The sequence below is a fragment of the Eschrichtius robustus genome, chromosome 4, assembly GCF_028021215.1.
Source record: "Eschrichtius robustus isolate mEscRob2 chromosome 4, mEscRob2.pri, whole genome shotgun sequence".
Lineage (NCBI taxonomy): Eukaryota > Metazoa > Chordata > Mammalia > Artiodactyla > Eschrichtiidae > Eschrichtius > Eschrichtius robustus.
In genome coordinates, this window is record NC_090827.1 from 76,734,207 (window position 1) to 76,755,425 (window position 21,219).

The 21,219-nt window shown below is 37.4% G+C and overlaps 1 protein-coding gene across 1 annotated transcript; it reads right to left on the reverse strand.

Moving 5' to 3' along the window:
* Positions 1–1,558: 1,558 nt before the first annotated feature.
* On the reverse strand, positions 1,559–16,764 carry EXOC1L (exocyst complex component 1 like). The gene is made up of 3 exons (XM_068542316.1): positions 16,644–16,764; positions 7,848–7,978; positions 1,559–1,825 (listed from the first exon to the last, which is right to left on the reverse strand). The coding sequence occupies exons 1-3, from the start codon at positions 16,762–16,764 to the stop codon at positions 1,559–1,561; spliced, it is 519 nt and encodes a 172-aa protein (XP_068398417.1).
* Between the last annotated feature and the right edge of the window lie 4,455 nt (positions 16,765–21,219).

Sequence of the window (21,219 nt, forward strand, 5' to 3'; positions counted from 1 at the left end):
TTTTTATGGCAGAATAATATTCCACTGTATGGATATATCACATTTTGTATATCCATTCATCTGTTGATGGACACTTGCATTGTTTCCATCTTTCGGCTGCTGGGAATAATGCTGCAATGAATATTGGTGTACAAACATCTATTCAACTCCTTGCTTTCAATTCCTCTGGTTATATACCCAGGAGTGAAATTGCTGGGTTGTTTGGTAATTCTGTGTTTAGCTTTTTGAGGACAAGTCAAACTGTTTTCCACCATGGCTATACCATTTTACATTCCCATAAGCAATGTATGAGGGTTTCAATTTCTCCACATCTTTGCCAACACTTCTTGTTTTCTGTGTTTTTAAAAAATAGCCATCCTGGTAAGCGTGAAGGGGGATACATTTTGATTTTGATTTGCATTTCCCTAATGACTAATGCTCCTGAGTTTCTTTTCTTGTGTTTATTGTATACTTTGCAGAGATGTCTATTCAAGTTTCTTGTCTATCTTTGAATCAGGTGTTTGTCTTTTTGTTACTGAGTGTAGGAGTTTTTTACATTAAACCCTTATCAGATATACAATTTGCAAATGTTTTCCTTCATTCTGTAGGTTTGTTTTTCACTTTCTTGATAATGTTCTTTGATGCAAAAGTAACTCTGTTGAAGTCCAATTTATCTAATTTTTCTTTTGTTGCTCTTCCTTTTGATGTCATAAAAATCCATTGCCAAATCTAAGGTCCTGAAGATTTACCCCTATGTTTTCTTCTAGGACTTTAATGCTCTCAGGTTTTACATTCACATCTTTAATCCATTTTAAGGATATTTGTGTATGCTGTAAGGAAGGGGTTCAATTTCTTTCTTTTGCATGTAGATATCCAGTTGTCCCAACACTATCTGTTGAAGAGATTATTTTTTCTCCTTTGAATGAACTTGGCATCCTTTCCAAAAATCAGTTGGCCATAGATGTATGAGTTTATTTCTGAACTCTCAATTCTATTCCATTTGTCTGTATGTCTATCTTTATGCCAGTACTATACTGCTTTGATCACTATACCTTTGTAGTAAGTTTTGAAATTGGGAGGTGTGAGTCCTCCAACTTTGTACTTCTTTTTCAAGATCGTTTGTCTATGTGGGGTCCCTTGCAGCTCCATATGAATTTGACTATTGACTTTTCCATTCCTACAAAAAAAGCCATTGGAATTTTGATAGGGATTATATTGATCTGCAGATCACTTTGGGTAGTACTGACATCTTGACAATATTAAATCTTCCTGTCCGTGAAAACAGGACGTATTTCCACTTATTTAGGCCTTTCAAGATAATTTTTGATACCCCTTAGTAGAATACTAGTTTAGGCAAAACCATCCAACCCCTTCCAAAGTTACCAAAGAACACATAGGCAAAAGTCCAGAATGTTGAATGAATGCATCGAAACACATTTCACTGCAATTCACAAAGCATCAGTTTATTTTCATATAAATAGTAGTCACTGATAAAGGGAAAAAACAAAATCATGAGTATCAATATTTACTTAGGGAACCATTTTCATAGAACACTGATGAAGGAACATGGTATACATATTCAGAGTGGCAAGGGACACAGGGACAAGCACACTAGATTGAAAGCATAAAAGCATATTCTCATAAGGACCAAGCAATCCTTGTTGTTGGAGGACCAAATGGAATCATCATTAAGGTAAGTAGAATCAAAGTTCACGATCCGTAAGTCCTTCTTAAGGTATGCATGATTCAGCTTGTTTACAGTTCGAACAAAGGCATATTTGGAAGCACAACTATATGCTTCCAAACTGTACACTTTCTTGAAGTGCAGATCAAAAAATGGATTGTCCTAGAAGAAAAAGAGAGACATGATTTTGTTTGTAGCCAGGAAAGTAGCTAGACTTCCTGGATTCTCTCATATTGATTGTTGTATTGATTGTGAAGTATCAGTATCAAACGTTTTCCCAAAATCTACAAATGAGCTTTCCAAAACTACCTGTTTCAAACATGTTGCTTCTAAAAAGAACAACAATAAGAAAGATTATTTTTGAAGCATCTGTGATTTTTCAATTATGCAAATAAATATGTGTCAAAATGTGCAGTTACCAAGTCTTCCCAGGATAGTGAATTTGAGAGGATGGAAGAAAAGAATAAACCCAATTATAGATTTCTACAGGAGAGAAAAGGTTTCTCCTTTTCTCTACTAGGAGGTCGTCCGTTGTGCTATTTCAATGGTAGAAGGGGGAAATACAGAATGGCTAATCAGCCTTTGGCATACAACAGATCACCAACTTGCTGGCTTTGAAGTTAATAGCAAGGAATTACTTTTAAAGTTAATAGCAAGGATCATTAAATCATTTGACTGAAACTGACAATTTACTAAAGACTGACTCACTGGATTGCTCTAGGCTGTATACTTCTAGTGATGTTTCAGGGCAATGTAGGCAGCAAACCTGATCTAGGTCCTACATGTTAAAATAATAATCATTGGGGCTTCCCTGGTGGCGCAGTGGTTGAGAATCTGCCTGCCAATGCAGGGGACACGGGTTGCGAGCCCTGGTCTGGGAAGATCCCACGTGCCGTGGAGCGGCTGGGCCCGTGAGCCACAATTACTGAGCCTGCGCATCTGGAGCCTGTGCTCCGCAACAAGAGAGGCCGCCATAGCGAGAGGCCCGCGCACCGCGATGAAGAGTGGCCCCCACTTGCCACAACTAGAGAAAGCCCTCGCACAGAATGAAGACCCAACACAGCCATAAATAAATAAATAAACAAATACTTAAAAAAAAAAGCTTAATATCAACACCTCTCGGTACTTTACAATTAAAAAAATAATAATAATAATCATTGCTACTGTTACTAATAGCAGTAACAACTATGCCTTGCATTTATAAAGTGCTTTTCAGTTTACAAAATGCTTTCGCATTCATTATCTGCCTAACTCCTAACTCTCTTTGAGGGCAGAGGTTTTCAGTCATTTATCTTTTGTGTATCCACAGCAACTACTAAGTTCTCAACAAATGTGTGTTGAACTGATCTGAAGTCATCCTATAAAAAGAGAAGTGGAGGTAAAGGTATCATTGCCCTAAATGATAAAGAGGCAGAGAGAGAAACCAGACCAAACAAAAGTATTAATGACTTGTTACCATGCAGTGTGTAAAGTTTGTATATAAGAACTTATGTATTTGCAATTTCTTTTTCAAATAGGAAAATTCTTAGAGGAGACAGGAAAAAGAACAAGGGTTTTGGAGTTAGCCAACTGTTTTGACTCTGATGTAACCATGGGCAGGGCACTTATTATATTTGGCCTTCACTTTTTAGATAGGGTTGCTATGAAGTTGGCATGAGATTAATCATTTAAACTGTGATACTAGTATGGAGCTTAATGAATGATAGTTCCTTTTCCCAAATCTGTCCCCAAAGATTGTGATACTGGTGTTACTATCACCTTGCTTTACACTATTAAAATTTTTAAAAAACAAAACAATACTTTAAGAAAAAGAATGTACAAGAGTGATGTGATTTTAAGTACAATGTTCTCTAGTCACACCTTGCAAAATGTTTCCTAACTGTCATGATTGCAGATTGAAGGACAGTTCTTTAGAGAATCTCAGTGAAAGGAAATCACATCCATTCCATCACCAGATACTAATCATACTCCTTATGTAGTTTCCTCACAGAAACATTTACTCCTTATCACGTAGAAAATATCCTTTGTTCTTTTGAGCTACTTGGAGAGGATTAAGTTTTTCCATTAGCCTGATAATTGAAGCATAAGCAGGCATGAACATAGAATACAAGTTTGTCCATCTGTCCCTTCCTTCCTTCCTCCCTCCCGCCCTCCCTCCCTTCCTCTCTCCCTCTGTCTCCCCCTTCCTCTCTCTTTCTTTCTTTTGATAGAGCGAAAAGGGAATCTCATAGTTCATTCAGAAATCCCTTGTTTATAGTAGATTAAATATAATGTAATATAATGTAATGTAATAGTGAATAATAGTTTCCAGAGGGGTGAAGCCCAGGCCACACATGTAGTTATTGGCAGAGCCAAGACAAGGACTAAGCTCTCACTCAGCCCAACCCCATTTCCTGCTACATCATTCTCTCTTCTGTTGCACCACGTCAGTCTCCAAATCCCCAGTCATTCTGATTTCTGCTTTATAAATTGACTTCAATTTCAATTCCATTCCATTTTAAAGTTGACAACTTTTGGCTTGAAATAGCTCTATTTAAAACATTGCTATCGAGAAAAATATAATAAATGCTGACTCCTGAGGATTCAATTGCAAGAGGGAGGACAAGTGGTAATTCCCAGAACAACTGAGATATTTTTACTTCATCCACAGAAAAGAAATATTTAAAAGAACTACTCTTTGGATATTGTAGGTTTTCTTCTGGCAATTTAATATTTTAGGCCCTAAAGTGATCAGAAAAATAGAAATACTCTATTTCCCTTTTGTATCTAGTTCACTGTGAAAGATAACAATCTTCAAATGGGAAAGGGAATAATTAACAACATAGAGATGGAATTAAAGGCCAGAAAGGTGAGGAGAATATAGAGCAGAGCTAGCTGCTTCCAATGAATCTAAGCTGACAGGCTTGATTAATACATCCTGGGCACTGACCAAGCTTATAGAAAATAATTATGACATTAGTAATATTTGAGGTATTACTGTTGGGGTGGGTATAAAAGATGGGGTCTGTAAAATCTTTCTTTCTTAGAAATTTATTTCCTAGTTCTGTAGAAATGGTTGTATTAGATGTTCTGTATCATTTAATAATATACATGCAGACTAAAAGATATAAGTGCTGTATAATTGGCTTATAAGATCAGCCAATTATGTTAAACTAGCATATCTACCTTTATTGTGTTTGTCATTAGCCTGATTAGAAAGCCCTTTAAAATTGATTTTTTTAGAAAGCATTTGAATGCATTTTGTTTGGTATTATATTTATTCAATAAAGTATTTAATTAGTGCTAAGTTGGACCCTGTTGCTAAGCCCCAGCAAGCAATCATCCTAGATAGGGTTAAACCCCCAGTAAAATTGCCATATTGCACATGTCTTAATGAAGTTTGAATGTAAAATAAATTGTACATTCACTTGAGCACTTGAGAAAAAAATAAGAAAATGGTCAAAAAAAGAGGTGGGCATGATTAATTCTTGAAACTACAGATTAGTGAACTTGACACTGACTTGTGATAAAATTCAATGCAGTATAGAAATTTTGGCAAATACCTAAAAGTATATAGAAGAAAATACTTTAAAAATTTGTACTCCTATGACACAGAGATAATTATTGTTAAAGTACTGGTTAGTTTCATATATACATTTACATATCCACATACATTTTTTTTTGTATTAAAATTTAAGGTTCAGCTTTCAATTTTCAATACTATGATAAATTAAATATGTAAAATGAGATAATATTATAGAAAAGTTTTGTATTCAGCTGACTTTTAAAAAACTTATTAAATGGTGAACAATTGTGTTCTGAGGTATTCTTTTGGAAACATGACTTTTAATGACCATGTAATGTTCCAGCATATTGACATGAAAAAATATATTTAACTATTTCCTAAGTGTTGAACATTTAGGTAGAATATATTGTCAGAAAAATGCTATGTGATTACTTAGGAAAGAAACCAATGAAATCCAGCATGCTTTCACCAAGAAGTCATGCCAAACACATCAAATTTTAAAAATAGGATTCCTAGGTGATAAGATAATAGCAGATAACGTATATTGATTTCAGTAAAGATCTTAAGGGAAAAATTTAGATATTCAGACTAGATAATTAATAAGGCAGAATTAAGTGGCAGAATTAAGAGCTTGTGTCCATCTAACTTACCACTGTATCCTCAGAGCCTAGCAGAGCCTGGTATACCATAAATTCTCAGTGAATGACTGAATACACAAATTTGTAGAGATGATAAACAACCAGTCCAAAGAAGACAAATTGATAGATTTGGAGGTAAAGTCTAGTTCCATCTCTAGAGTAGTTATTTGACCTTAGGCAAGTCAGTTAATCTCTTTATGTCTCATTTTCCTCATCTGTAAATCAGGAGTAATGATAGAATCTAATTCATGGGATTTTTGTGACAATTATGTGAAGTTATATATGGAAAGAGCTTTTTGTGGTTCCTGTCATCTGGTAAGAGTTTACTGAGTGTAAGATGGTAGCAGGTAGCAGTACTACTAGTAGTGGTAATAATAGTAGTAGTAATGATAACCTATCAATTACCTAGAGGTATGCAGTTAGCCCTGCCTGCTTCATCATTTTTATTATTGACTTGAATGAAGTCCTAAATGCTGTGTGCATTAAATCTGTATCATACTATAGTGAATATTAAAAAATCAAAATATTAGAAGATTTGATAGGTAGGAACAATAGGCCAACCTAAGAATATGGCATTTAATCAGATTAAGAATAAATGAGCTTAAATTCTAATTCATCCAACAATAACAGAAATATTTATTGAGTCCCTGATAACTGCCAGGCAGAAGGCTACAATAAAAGATGAAAAGGAATGGTTACAGTTTTTTATCCAGAGGGGAGACAGAGTAAGCCAACAGTTGCAAATTGTTGGATTATTTATATCCACTGTGCAATGGGGTTATAGGGCAGGGGGACATGAGTAGGACTTTACTCCATGGGGAATCTGAGAATGGGGTGAGGGATGGAGGTGACTAGGCTTTCTAAGCCCCGAGAGTATTAAAGCACTTTTGCTGTACAAAGTTTTAGGGGAAATGACCAGATATAAAGAAGCCAGATCATCAAGGGCTTTTATCTAGATTTTATTCTATGTACGTAGAAGGTATGGCAGATCAGGTTAAATGGCAATTCATGCCCAAAAGACCTGAGGTCTCAGTTGAGTGTTTACTAGAAATAAGAATCCAGATCAAAGGAAATACAAACTGGTCACGCTAATTCTAAAGTATTGTATTTAATTCTGGAAAAACTGAAACATTCCAGAGGAGAAGAAATTGCATAGTGAAGGGTGTTGCAGCAACGTCATGGGAGAAAATAACAACAGCTCTATGACCTCTTAGTGTTTGTATAATCCTGTCATATTATCTTATTTGATCTTCATATGAACATTATTTAAAGAATGAAATGGTTACATTTAACCCAGAAAAGAGAAAACTTGAGGGAACCTTATTAGTGTCTTCAAACATTGGAAAGGCTGCTATGTGAAAGGAGGGTTGGGTTTGTTCTGGTTGCTTCAAATGACGAAGCTAGGACTGATGGGTGGATGTTATAGTGAAGGAGATTTTAGTTAAACATAAGTGGGACATGTAAAAATAAAAGATGTTAATTTGGAAATAGAATGGATTTACTCATGTGGTAATGAGTTCTCCATCAGTAGAAGAGTTCAAGGAGAGACTGGGAAAACCACTTTCAAGTGGTCATACAAGAGATTAAAGTACACGCCCTTTCCCCACTTTCAACACGGAGGTTGTAGGATTTCCAAGGGTTATTGATCCTTCCAGAGGATCAAGCAGCTAACCGACAGTAAAATCTGAAGAAGATGAGGAAAGGAATCCCCACAACTTATAGAGGAAACTGGGCTGGGGAGAGAGTGGTGGTGGAAGCATCAGATATTTAAAGTTTCAGAACTGACTGGAAGATTGTGTTTAACCTGTTAAGAAGACCTTGGGAAAGATGCTTTAAATCTAATAGACAAAATTCAAATTTAATCTCATAAAAACAGAACAAACAAACCAGTAGGTCATCCCAGTAGATTAAACTGTACCACTTAAGAATAATATGTCATTTTAACACTCAGTACGTGCCAAAAATATATGAAGTAAGATATTAACCATAAAGGTCTCCAGCATATTGATCCCACATCTCCCTTACAAAACATAACACTTACTGTATCTGCTTCTTTTCCATCGATCATCCGCAGATCGTTCAAAGACCACTTTTTGGTTACTTCATATTTTTCATCTAAACCTATTCTGTAGTGTTTCACCATAACTATTTTTACTTCTTCATTTTTGGTCACTGTAGGACAGAAAAACACTTCGTTTACATAGACTCTTAGAAGATAATAAATTATTCATCATCATACTTTTCAGTATTTATGAATCTCCTTTTCCTATAATAAGCTTGAACGTACATTGTATCTGCACCCCAGTTATGAACCCTGAGGTATCTGAAGCTTCATGAGTATGCCCTCAAATTTCCTCAGTGTGTTAACTTTATTTTTGCTGCAATTGTGGTCACATACAGCCGCGGTAATGTCTGTCAGATAGAACACCGAGCTCTGTGCTTTCAGCTCTGAGCTTTGTGGTGGAGGATAGAGTTCAACTCAGGGCAGGAAATAGGAGGCTTAGTGTGAGCATACAGTCAGTGCCAAAGTATTTACCAGAACAAGTTGGAATTTTAATTTATGACAATATAAGAAAATGAGGTCAGGAAAGTAAACAGTTCTGCTCACACAGCAACCCACTGTTGAAGACTGACCATGCAAATACTTGTGCACACTTTTTTTTTTAAAGTTGCTGTGAGATTTTTGATGTAAGAGTGCTTGCAAAACAGCAACTACTGACCTATTTGGTATTGTTTGAAATTTTTAATCCTCTGTAGTGTGTATACAAAATCCTAGTATTCAAAATGTGCCATCGAGACAAAAAACTTTAGTACTGTACTTTGAAAGATATGGGAAAATCATTGCTTATTTTATGTGAACAACATGAGGGAAATAATTTCTTGGTCTTAAAATCATTGTGTTTGGTCTCATATGAACACATTAGAAGAATCAACATTTGATGTTAGAGTTCCTGGACTGAAAGTTATCAATGAGTTCCCAAGGGAGTATTTACTGGGTATCCACTATTTGCCTGATAGAACTATTACAAATGCCACAGGGGGTACAAGTATGAGACATGGTCCCTGCCCTCTGGAAACTTATGGTTTTGTTGAAGAGACAAGGCTAACACACATGTGTCACATAAAATATATAATATGAAGGTATACATGTATATTATAAAGAGGTGGCAGTGGGAATTGAATATCTTAAACTTTCAAGATGGATGATGTCACTTGGAGAGTTACAAGCTGGTTCTGTCTTCTAAGAATGAGACTGGAATTTGTCTTTGGGGAAGACTCTCTTTTGGTTCTGGAAAGCATCACTTTGGCATGACCTCCTAGTTAAGAAGATTAAAACAATATATTACAATATAATCATAGTGATAGATAAGCAATATGGAACAGACTATATGTTCAACAGAAGTTCTAAGAAGGGAGAGGATTCGAATAGTTAAGGAAAGAATTATGGAAGAAATAGAATTGGAGATAGAGCTTTAAAATTAGTAAAGGCAAGGATGATACTGATGGCATTTCTAGGTGAAGGACAGTATGACAAAATGAGTAGACAATAGACCCTGAACTTCACCAGGTAGGATTAGAGACAGTGGATTGTATAGATTGATTGGTGTTAGGATATGGTGGACAACAAAGTTAACCAGGTTGCGGAAATGTTTTGAAAAGTGACAGAAACCACTGTGGTCTCATGGTGTCTCAACCCCCCTCTGATGGGAGGGATTGGAATCTGGCCTGGACATTGAGGGCTCCAGAGTTGGGACTGGTGGAGGGAGTATCCTCTGTAAGTACAGGTGATACTGAAATTAAGGCAACCAGTTGAGCTTAGACTTCATGATGGAGCTGAGCTCAGTCTCCCAGAGAAGGGAGTCTGAGCAGGTTGACAAATCTAAGAAGAGGGCACTATGTCAGGAGTTCAGTGAAAGCTCATACTGTAATACATATTCAGTAAGTCTCTTTCCTCCTTGAGCAGGAGACTAATACAGCTGTGTCCTGTTGAAGGAGTATTTTTCTGGAGTCAGTGATGCCCAGGATACATTGAAGAAGAAAAGAAAGAAGAACTGGAGGTCCCTAGAAGAGGCAGTGTGTCTTAGTGGGCTCTGGCATTAAACATTCCGGATTCAAATCATGACACCACTTCTTTCAGTGTGGTCTGTAATCTCATTATTTAATCTCTAGAGAGATTAAACCTCAGTTTTCTTATGTTGTAAAGTGGACATCAGAGTGATACAAACCCATAGGGTATAAAGATTAAAGTATATAAATGACATAGGATAGTGCCTGGTTTATAGTAATTGTTTCCATTTTTGTTTTGTTTTGTTTTTGAGGCTGTTGTTGGAATCTAGGCATAGGATGTAGGCAATGGAAATAGAAGTGGTAAATCTAAGTTAGATTTTAAATGAGGCATTCACAACACTGGATGGAAACCAAATACATAAGCATGGTTGGGCGGAATAGTGAATTTAGTCTTTGATGTACAGATGAACTCCATAAACTATCTCAGAAGAGAAGGAGATGATGGGAGTTTATAGTTTAGGAATGAAGATACAGACTTGGGATTTTTCTGTGTGAACAGGTTTCCAAAACTAGGTTTATAGGGAAAAGAGCAGAGGAAAGAGGTGAAACAGAGTAGAGAAAAAAAAGGTGCCAGCAGAGAGGTCTAAGAAGGGCCCATCAGAAAAGAGACAAGCCCAACAGTGCAATGCTACGGAAATCAAGAGGACAGAGAATTTCAAGAGTTGGAGACAATCCCATGAAGTTACTTTGTTGGGTAACTTTGTTCAGTCCTGGCACTGAATCTGACTTGGGGAAGATCATTGATTTCTTCCCTGAGGGCAGTTTCTCTAGAATGGGGAGGGCAGAAAACAGCTTGTAGAGGGCTCCTTCATGGACTAACCATACTGAGTGTGTACTATGCGCCAGTTCTTATGTTACGTAGGGTTTAGAAAGAGAGATAAGAGAATAAAGGCTATGATTTAGATCACATATTCCAAGAGTTTGGAAGAGGAGTGATTGCATATTTTGAGGACAAAAGGAGTGACTGAGGGGCATGTCCTGGAGGGGACCCAGTGTGGAAGATCTTAACCCTGGGTAAGGAAACTGGCTCAGAGACTGGGAGTCTCCTGAAACTGTGCAAAATTTGGTGGGTTTCTGCCCGTGTACACTTCCCCAACCCTAAAAAAGGTCCACTTCCACTGGTCTAGATGTTAGCTTTGGGAAGAGGAAAGGAAAGGAGAAAAGAAGCCATTAGGCTGGTGTGTTGAAGTGGAAGCATGGTTGATTCTGTCATACTTACTAAGGACAAGATTTTGGAGGCAGTTCCTTCCACTAGGAGGTAATTGTCTGTCCAGACAAAGGCTCTACCTCAGAACCAAATAATAATGTTCTTGTTCTGGCTAGCTGTCTCACTGGCGACTTAGGAAGTGGGAGAGGATGGGGATGGGGAGAAATAACTGGATACTGTATAAAAATATCATTTGAAGCAAGTTCCACTGCCTCATCTACATGTTATGATAACCAGCTAATTGGCTGTAGACCCACTGATTTGTTTCATTGATTTGATAAGTATTTGAGTGCCCCTTTTGTACAAAGCCCTGGGCTAGGCATTGAAAAAATGCATTCCCCTATGGCACCATTCCTGCTCTTGCTGAGATTACAGAGAGTGGGGCTTCAGAGAGAAAATACACGATCAAGTGCTGTGAATGAGGCATGGACAGGGTCTTATAGGAACGTGGAGAAGGGACATCTTCATCCTACTAGGGGTCAGAGAGAGCTTCTTGAAGGAGGTTATCTGAGTTGTAAAGGACCATGGGAGTTAGCAGAATGAAGAAAGGGGTAAAGGGAGTTCTGGAACAGCATGTGGACAAAAGCGTAAAATACTGGAATCTTTTGAGTCCTTACAGGCATTTAGCATTGCTGGCATGAAGGGTAGGGGTGAATAGGTGGTAGCAATCAGGGTAGGCAGGAGCTGGTTCCTGAATGGTCTAGAATGCTACGCTAAGGAATTCAAATATTATCCTGAAAGCTCTGTTTGTGGGGACATTGACGAGGGCAAAGAGTGTTGTCGCTGAAGGACGTTAAGTGAATGGTCAGGCTGAGCTTTACATTTTAGAAAGTTTTCTTGGGCAGTTCTGTAAAGGATGGGTGGGAGGGAGGGAATGAAGAAAGAGATGTTAAGAAGGTAGGATCTACCAGTCATCAAGTTTTCTTACATTAATGGTCACTGTCCCACTAATAACAAACTAAGAAAATAAAATGCACGCTTCAAGAGTTAACCTTTTGATACAGTGATGCAGCACAGAGACGGTACAACCTCCTTAATTTGGCAAAATAGTCTCCTCTGTAGCCAAGAGCTTCCAAGAACTGTCTTCAGCCAAGAGTCAAAGTCTGCTCAGGCTGGAGTGGACCCAATCCCTAAGTTCCATACTTGAGTTCTGCTGCCAGCTAAAATTAAATGGCCGTATTCACATTAATGCAGCGGCAAAGTGGAAACATCACGTTGTCTTAAAACAGAAATGTGTTTATATGGTGATAAATGTTACAGAGTTGGGTTCCGTAACATCAGATGGGCCGCTATCTAATTATGATTTAGTGATATCTATAGACCCAGGGACTTTCAGAATGAACCTGCTCCAGTTTCACTATTTTAGTTAACATTTTCAGAAGAACCATCTTAACGTCACGCTAACAACTTATCTTCACTTTTAATTTCAAAGTAAACATTGTTGTTAATAACTGCCTCTATTATCCCGGTGAAATAGTCACTATTATTCATGAGGCTAAGTGGAAAGAAGATTGGCCAAGTGAACCAATATAAGCTGGCAGAACAGGAAAAATAGTAGCTCATGAGTAAACTGCACAGAAAAACTTTAAATACATAAACCACTGTCATTTTACAATCCCAGTGTTACATAATTGTTTTCATCATTGAAATTAAGTAATAGGGAAAAACTACCATGAGATATCAAAGACAAGAAGCCTCAGTGAAAATGTTTCAATGTGTTGGTGACGTCTTGGGGTTGTTGAGAATGCTATTACTGATTTCATCAAAAAAGTAGCTTTCAAATAATTTTTCTAGAAATATTTAATCACATCGATTTTGGAGCAATACTGGGTACTCTAGATTTAATGTTTGTCCCTCCTTCCCCTCAATTCCTATGTTGAAATCATAACCCCCAAGGTTATGGTAGTTGGAGGTGGGGTCTTTCAGAGGTGATTAGGTCATGAGGGCAGAGCCCTCATGAATGGGATTAGTGTCCCTATAAAAAGACCCCAGAGAGCTCCCTTGCCCTTTCCACCCTGCAAAGTTAGAGGGAGAAAAAGTGGTCTGTGAGGACGCAGATCCCCACCAGACACCGAATCTGCAGGCACCATGTTCTTGGACTTCCCAGCCTCCAGAGCTGTGAGAAATAAATGTTTGTTGTTTATAAGCCACCCATCTCTAGTATTTTGTTTCCTCTTCTTGTTAACTTATTCTTATTTAACACTCTTATTGTGAACAGTATAAATGATTTCACAAAATTATTCATTTCTCCGGTTCACAGAGAAGAAGTTGTTTTTTGGCATCAAAATGTAATAGGTATGGAGAATTTATGCATACTATCTTCATAATTCTGGCAAATGCCATTTGTTTTCAAATTAATTACCTGTGAATGGAGAATATTTTCTAAATATATGTGAATACTTAAATCTGTATCAGAATATGTATACAATTTTTATTTATAAAATAGAAATATACATACTTCCATATGTTTACTGTATATTTTATTTTTATTATAAATATTTATTTACAGCATATACTATGTATAAATAAATACTTCAGCATATGTTTTCACAATAGATACATTCTTTTCTGTAATTTTAACAATATAACCCCACCTTCCAATTTGGAATAAAATTCTAGCCCTATTTGGAATAGAATTTATTATTTTTTTCCCTCTAGTTAGGATTTAAGAGGAGAGCACTATGTGTAGATGTAAATGTTATTATTTCTGGTTCAGAGAGGTCAACACCGAGGCCAGAGCGTTGCCCCATATATCACAGCTGGCAGGTGGGCAAAGCAGAGTCATGTTTCACACCAGCTGTGTCAGACTCCTAGCCTTCCAAGGCCCATTCCACCATGCCCTGCTACTTCCCATCCAATCAGCCATAATCACTTTACATGCGATTTCAAGTCCTTCAGAATTTCTTTAACTCATTTGCATTCTCATCACTGCACAACTGACTTGTCCCTTTCTTGTTCCAGTACTTTATAGAGCTCCTCCCTCCTTCCTAAGAAGTTGCTGCTTTTAACAGCCAGGGATAATGATGTTCTAGGCTAGGGGAAGCTAATTTCAAGGGGAAATGACCATGTAAACCCTGACGTGGGAGGAGACCGAGGTGCCAGGAAATCCCCAATGTAAATCCTAGCAAACGTCAGAGAGGGAGACAGAATTTAAGACATCTGCTTTTTGACATTGACCGAGTAAGTTATCAAGGCAACAGTAAATCACAATCATCTGGTTGTGAGACCCCTGCAAAAGACAGACTCTGATTGGATAAATAGAAAGTTTAACTTATTTAAACATATCTTCTTTAATTTGAGAAATGCATGATGGGATTTAACTACTCTAGACTTGATTCTCACAAATTTAGAACTGCTGGATTGTAGGATATAAAGAGGAAATCATAACTATACGTCTCCCTACTCCCAGAAGGTGGCCAACATTCAAAACCTGGAGTTACCTGCCTCAACAGTTGAGATATGGCCTGCTTGATTCCTATCAATGGAGATTTTCTGAGTAAAGCATAGTCAAAGATTTAGGACTAGCAAGCATCACACTGACTTTATTTTAAATTACTGTTCCGTCTAATTGCATTTGAAATGGTCATAAAGAGAGGCCACATTTGGGGAAAGTGCTCTCAAGTTGATGGATGTGATATGTAGAAGAGTCATAAAGTTGGTGAGTGAACATGACTTATAATGTTAACTTTTACCTGGAATATCACAATATTGTCTTCTCTTTCTCAAATCTAAGAGAACCTTGTTTTTCCTTTGCTTCTAACATGACAGAATCGTTGAATTTTACTAATGAAAGTGATCACCTACTTTCTGTGGTCATTGTCCAGGTGAAAACATTGAACCCTAAAGAGGTTGCCTTCACACGTGTTAACAATGCCAACCCCTTGTTGTTCCAATCCTGGTTAAAAGGATTCATGTCATTTATGAAAACAGACAGCAGGTGACCCCAGCCCACAGTGTCTTTCTCAGAACTTGAGGATATTGGGAAAAAAATTACATCCCTTTCCAAAAATTTAATTGTAGGAGTGTTTTGGTTTTTTTTTCATGCCAGATAGAACAAGTTAATTATATAGTTGGAGGCGGGCGTTAAGATACATGTGGTAAATTAGATGTAAATAATGCCTGGTAAATAAATATGCATTATTGATTGTTCTATTTTATATAAGTTTCTTAAAAAACATGTATACACTAATGTTACGTGATGAGTAATTAGCTTTATAAAGTAGGATTATAATAGGTATAAAATTATTAAATTTTAATGTTGGAATAAGCATATTCTCTAATATATTAAGTCAAGATACTTTGAGATATAGTGATCTGATCATTTGAATATAATACAGTTTCTAAAATTGTTTCATTTGACCTTTTTCCATTTGATTTCTTTCTTTTTCCCGGACTGATTAAGTTTTGTACCTTGCTGATATGCTAAGCCTTACACTTTTTATTTATTTGGCAAAATATGCTAGGTAATGTATTACATAAATGTTAGTATTCTTATTATTAAGTAAATATTGGTATACTTATTAGGAATTACAGAATTTTAAAGAGTTCTTAGCACTTTCTTTAAAGATGTTCTACTTCCCTTATAGTACCCCCTCTTGACAACTTTTGAAAGTTCTTCTCAGCAAATTATCAGGAAAGGAATTATAACAAATTTTCTGAAAATGCTGAACTGTGTGCCTTAAAAAGCAAAGTCTACAATGAAAACTTAGAGTTTCTAAGCTCTTTCCTCCGAAGCCCCTGAAAACTATTAAAAAGCATGGATTGGGAAAAGGAAATGCTGTATATTAAATTCAATAATGGCACAAGAATTTCTGTCTAAATTCAGCACAAAAATTACAGGTTAGGTAAATCATAATTAAGTGCAAAAGCGTATTCCTACATTTGGACAATTTTCATGAATTTTTAAAATATGAGGGAAAATATTTTAATTAGTTTAGAGAACATTTCCTTAAAGTTCCATCTTCATGAACTAATTTCTACCATTAAAATATTGTTTCTGTGAGCATACTGTGAGAAAGAATTTTTAAAAGATCATTTCTCTTTTCAAAATAAGCCACCAGGAAGTCTAAATAAGCCTCAGAAGAAAATCTAAGGTCTTTTTTTTTTTTCTTTCCTAGCATGAAAAGAGAGAACCCTAGTTGTCCAGATTTGTTGGAAATAGAGCTGTATAACTCAATTCTCCAATGTGTTTTAAAATATATAGAGAGCTCTCCGTTGAATTTTTTAAAACAAGCTCTTACACAAGAAAATCGCATGCCATGCAAGTGAATTAAATAAAAGACTGGAGACTAAATAATCAAATCAGCAAAAGCACATACCCAATTTCATTTCTGAACAATTAACCAAAATATTCTTAATACAATATTTTTTTGTCTTCCATTTTAGCACTTAAAAAAATTCTGTAGAATCCAAATTCTTAATCTTCGCATAGTTAAGTTCTATCACAAGAAGATACATCTGCTGTTATTGCATAGGAAAATAAACACCCAAAAATGTCCTTCTATCACCCAAGCATCTTGGGGTTATTTACATTTTGAAATGATAACAGAAAGAACAGATTACCTGACACACAGAGGTAATACCTGTCCTGGACCGAGAACTCTATTTCAATAAACTCGTACAGATTCTGCGAGAGTGGCTTAAACAGTTTCTTCTCCAAGTCCTCCTTTACCAATGATGACATTTCCTCCAGTTCCACTTGGCCTGAGGTCTTGGCTCCAGCTCACTCTTTCTCTCCTTCTGCTCCCTAGATTTCTTGTTTTGGTTTGCAGCTCCTCGGTGAGTCCTGCCCACCTCCCAACCCTCACTTTCAACTTCTCATTCCTAGCCAGACCCAGGCTCCCGTGAGCACTCAGCGCGGTCAGACCCCTCACTGCGGTATCTGCCCAGTGGCAGCAGCGGCGGCAGCCAAAATACAGCAGCGGCATCAGCCCCGCTGTCACTCTCCAGCATCCAGGCTCAAGGAGGCTGCTCTCTGGAGCTCTCCTGTGGTTTGTGGATGAGGAACATATTTATGACACCAGCAGATACACTTGTGGAGTCCGCTGGTCTCCCTAGTCTAGTAACCTTTTCCCCTTTCACATCACTCTGCAGAGGAAGACCACTATTTCAGCTTGATTCCGTTACATAAATCAGCTGTCTGGCTCTATTGATTGGGATCATCTTCCATTAAGAACTTTGCTGTCATCGGCAAGAGAAAAAGCACCCGTGCTTTCTCCTGACACTTCCAACAAGTCTCTTTCCCTCCTTTCTTTCCCCTCCTGCCATTCATTCAGACCTTTGTTTTCATGAGAGTCAGCATCCATTCCTGCCTCCAAATTATTTTTTAAATGGGCTTACTTTAATGTTATTCATTTCTTTACTCACAAAGAGAAATTTACTAGGTACCTACTGGAGCAAAGCATGGTATCTGTTTCTTGGGAGGGTGGATTTCCTATCCTCAAGAAGCTTATAATCTAATAGAGATGAGTACACCAAATAATTATCATAAATGTTTAAAAGTGATAAATGGCACAAGAGAAAGGAAATATAGAAAAGTTATTTGTTCCTGGAGAGTATCAGAGACAGTGCTATGGGGGAAGATCTGGAACTTGAAGGGTGAGAGGAAAGTATCCAAGTGGAGGAGGGGGAGATGCATGTTCTGTGGAAGGAATGTTGGAACGAAAGCTCTGATCAGTAAGCCACAGGGGGTGTTTGGGAGGACAGGAAGCAGTCCCGTTTGCTTAAATTATATAATTTGTGGAAGTAAAAGATAAGGGTGGAAAGGTAAATTGAGTGGGACCAGCTCATGAAGGGCCTTGAATGCCAGGATAACCCTTTGGATTTTATTCTATGGAAGTAGAGAACCAATGAAGATTTGGGGGCATTCGTTCATTCGACAAATATTTTTCAAGGGCTGATTTTTGTGCCAGGCTCTGCTCTAGGACTGGGAATATGGCAATGAAGAAAATAGGTCCATTCCTTGCTCTTCTGGAGCTTAGGGGGGTAGATGGACAATAAATAAACAAAGCAGGAGTCCATCCAAGGTATGCTCAGCTGCAAGTAACAGAATACACGACATCAAGTTGTAAAATAGGAAAGACTTTAAACGATCTCTCATACTAAGAGGTCTGCAAGTAGGCAGTCCCAAATTTAGCTCAGGACTCATAGGTGAGGGTCCCAAGTGCTGGCCATTTTCTGATCTTCTGTCCTCAGAGGTTGGCTTTTTATCCTCAGGCCACTGTTGTTCAGCTCCAAAGACAGGAAGAAAGAGGAGTTGTTGTTGCTGGCCTTGATTTCTCTTTTTGTCAGAAGCAAACTCTTTCTCAGACACCAGCCAACAGACTTTCTTTTACATCTTGGTGGCCATAACTGGGTCACATGGCCATCCCTAGGAAAGCCAGAATTTGTCATTTTTGGTTCCTATCATGGGAAGACAGATTTTCTAACAAGGAAGAAGGGCTGGGAATGACTGCAAGCAGGCAGCCAAAAATGTCGTCCGTGGCTCCCCTAAGAAACGTTAATGGCATGTGTGACTAGGCTGAATTGTGGGGTCCTGGGTGAGACATTTGCCTTTCTGAGCCTGTTTCCTTATCTGAAGAATGATCTCTAGGCTCTTGTCCTACTTTAATATCTCCTCTTCTGTTTGTGATTCTGGGAATCTATTAAAATAATTTGGGTAAGAGGACCAGAGAACTGGTACTCTGCTTTTGGGTATGGGAAATGGAGAAGAAGGAATGAATACAAGATATATTTGGATGATAAAATCAATAAGCTGTGCACCTAATTGGATGTGGAAGGAGGAAGGTGGAGTCAATATGACACAACGACTTTCCACTTTCACCCAGAGAATGAGTAAATGGGTTCATATCACGGGAGGTAGGTTTTCAGAGAATTATTTTCAGCTTTCACTTAAAAAATTATTTTCCTATGGAGGAAAAAAAGACTGGTATGACAAGCAGAACAACTCATCAGCAATACTGTCATAAATATTTGATTAGATATTTATTTATGTGATTCTTTGTTTTATGTTTTTCTCCCCTCCTAGACTGTAAGTTTCATGAGGGCAGGAACCCATGTTTTTCCCACTTGCTATACATCCAGGGTATGTGATACACAGTATCTAGTACATCATAGGCATTCTTGCATTCATTTATTCACTCAATTTATTTGTAACAATTTACTAAAAGGACAAATAAGAATCAAATAGTCTTCTAATGACTTAAATTTTTTTTTTTTTTTTTTGCATAGTTGATTTTGCAGTGAAATATCTTCACAGCTGGAGCAGACAGCTGTTAGTGCCAGGGAGGGGGAAAATTTCCCTTTACCCCTCTTGAATTCTTTTGGCTGGTCTAATAATTATATTGACGCAAGACAGATTAACAGGAGAAAATAAAACTATTTAATTCGTACACACAGAGGTCTCATAGAAATGGGACTTCTGAAGTGGCCAAAGCAGGCTGTATACATATCATTTTTAGATAAAGAAACAATTATTTGTGAAGATTTAACAAAACAAAGAGGATTGTGCTTGGGGTAGCAGACTAATGGAGAAGTAATAGGGTTTTTCTATACAGCTTTCATAACCTTGAATTCCCTAACAGTGATAAGGATGCTTTCTATCCTCCTGGTATAGGGAAAATAATAATCACATGGGAGATTTATTTCCTGCTTTCAGGGGGAAAGAAAGGGGTCAGAGTTGGCTTTTTAACTTCATTTTTTTCCACTGGCTGTTTCTCAAGTAACTTTAATTCAAAATAATCAATATGTCATTGAGGCACATTTTGGGGCAGCCTGTCTTGGGCTCCAACATTAGTCTTACCAATCACTTATCCTGTATCAGTATGCATTTGCTCTTGTTGCCATGAACACATGAACTTTAGCTGTGAGACTCAAATACACTTCTGAAGGAAATAAATGCTAGAACTTTCTCTGGACGTTCTTAAGAAAAGAGTGACTGTGCAGAGATAAACCCATGCACCTATGGTCAACTAATCTATGACAAAGGAGGCAAGGCTATACAATGGAGAAAAGACAGTCTCTTCAATAAGTGGTGTTGGGAAAAACTGGACAGCTACATGTAAAAGAATGAAATTAGAACACTCCCTAACACCATACACAAAAATAAACTCAAAATGGATTAAAGACCTAAACGTAAGACCGGACACTATAAAACTCTTAGAGGAAAACATAGGAAGAACACTCTGACATAAATCACAGCAAGATCTTTTTTTGATCCACCTCCTAGAGTAATGGAAATAAAAACAAAAATAAACAAATGGGACCTAATGAAACTTCAAAGCTTTTGCACAGCAAAGGAAACTATAAACAAGACGAAAAGACAACCTTCAGAATGGGAGAAAATATTTGCAAACGAATCAACGGACAAAGGATTAATCTCCAAAATATATAAACAGCTCATGCAGCTCAATATTAAAAAAACAAACAACCCAATCCAAAAATGGGCAGAAGACCTAAATAGACGTTTTTCCAAAGAAGACATACAGATGGCCAAGAGACACATGAAAAGCTGCTCAACATCACTAATTATTACAGAAATGCAAATCAAAACTACAATGAGTTATCACCTCACACCAGTTAGAATGGGCATCATCAGAAAATCTACAAACAACAAATGCTGGAGAGGGTGTGGAGAAAAGGGAACCCTCCTACACTGTTCGTGAGAATGTAAATTGATACAGCCACTATGGAGAACAGTATGGAGGTTCCTTAAAAAACTAAAAATAGAATTACCATATGATCCAGCAATCCCACTGCTGGGCATATACCCAGAGAAAACCATAATTGAAAAACACACGTGCACCCCAATGTTCATTGCAGCACTATTTACAATAGCCAGGTCATGGAAGCAACCTAAATGCCCATCGACAGACGAATGGATAAAGTAGTTGTGGTACATATATACAATGGGATATTACTCAGCCATAGAAAGGAACGAAAATGGGTCATTTATAGAGATGTGGATGGACCTAGAGACTGTCATACAGAGTGAAGTAAGTCAGAAAGAGAAAAAAAAATATCGTATATTAACGCATATATGTGGAATCTAGAAAAATGGTACAGATGAACCGGTTTGCAGGGCAGAAATAGAGACACAGATGTAGAGAACAAACGTATGGACGCCAAGTGGGGGAAGTGG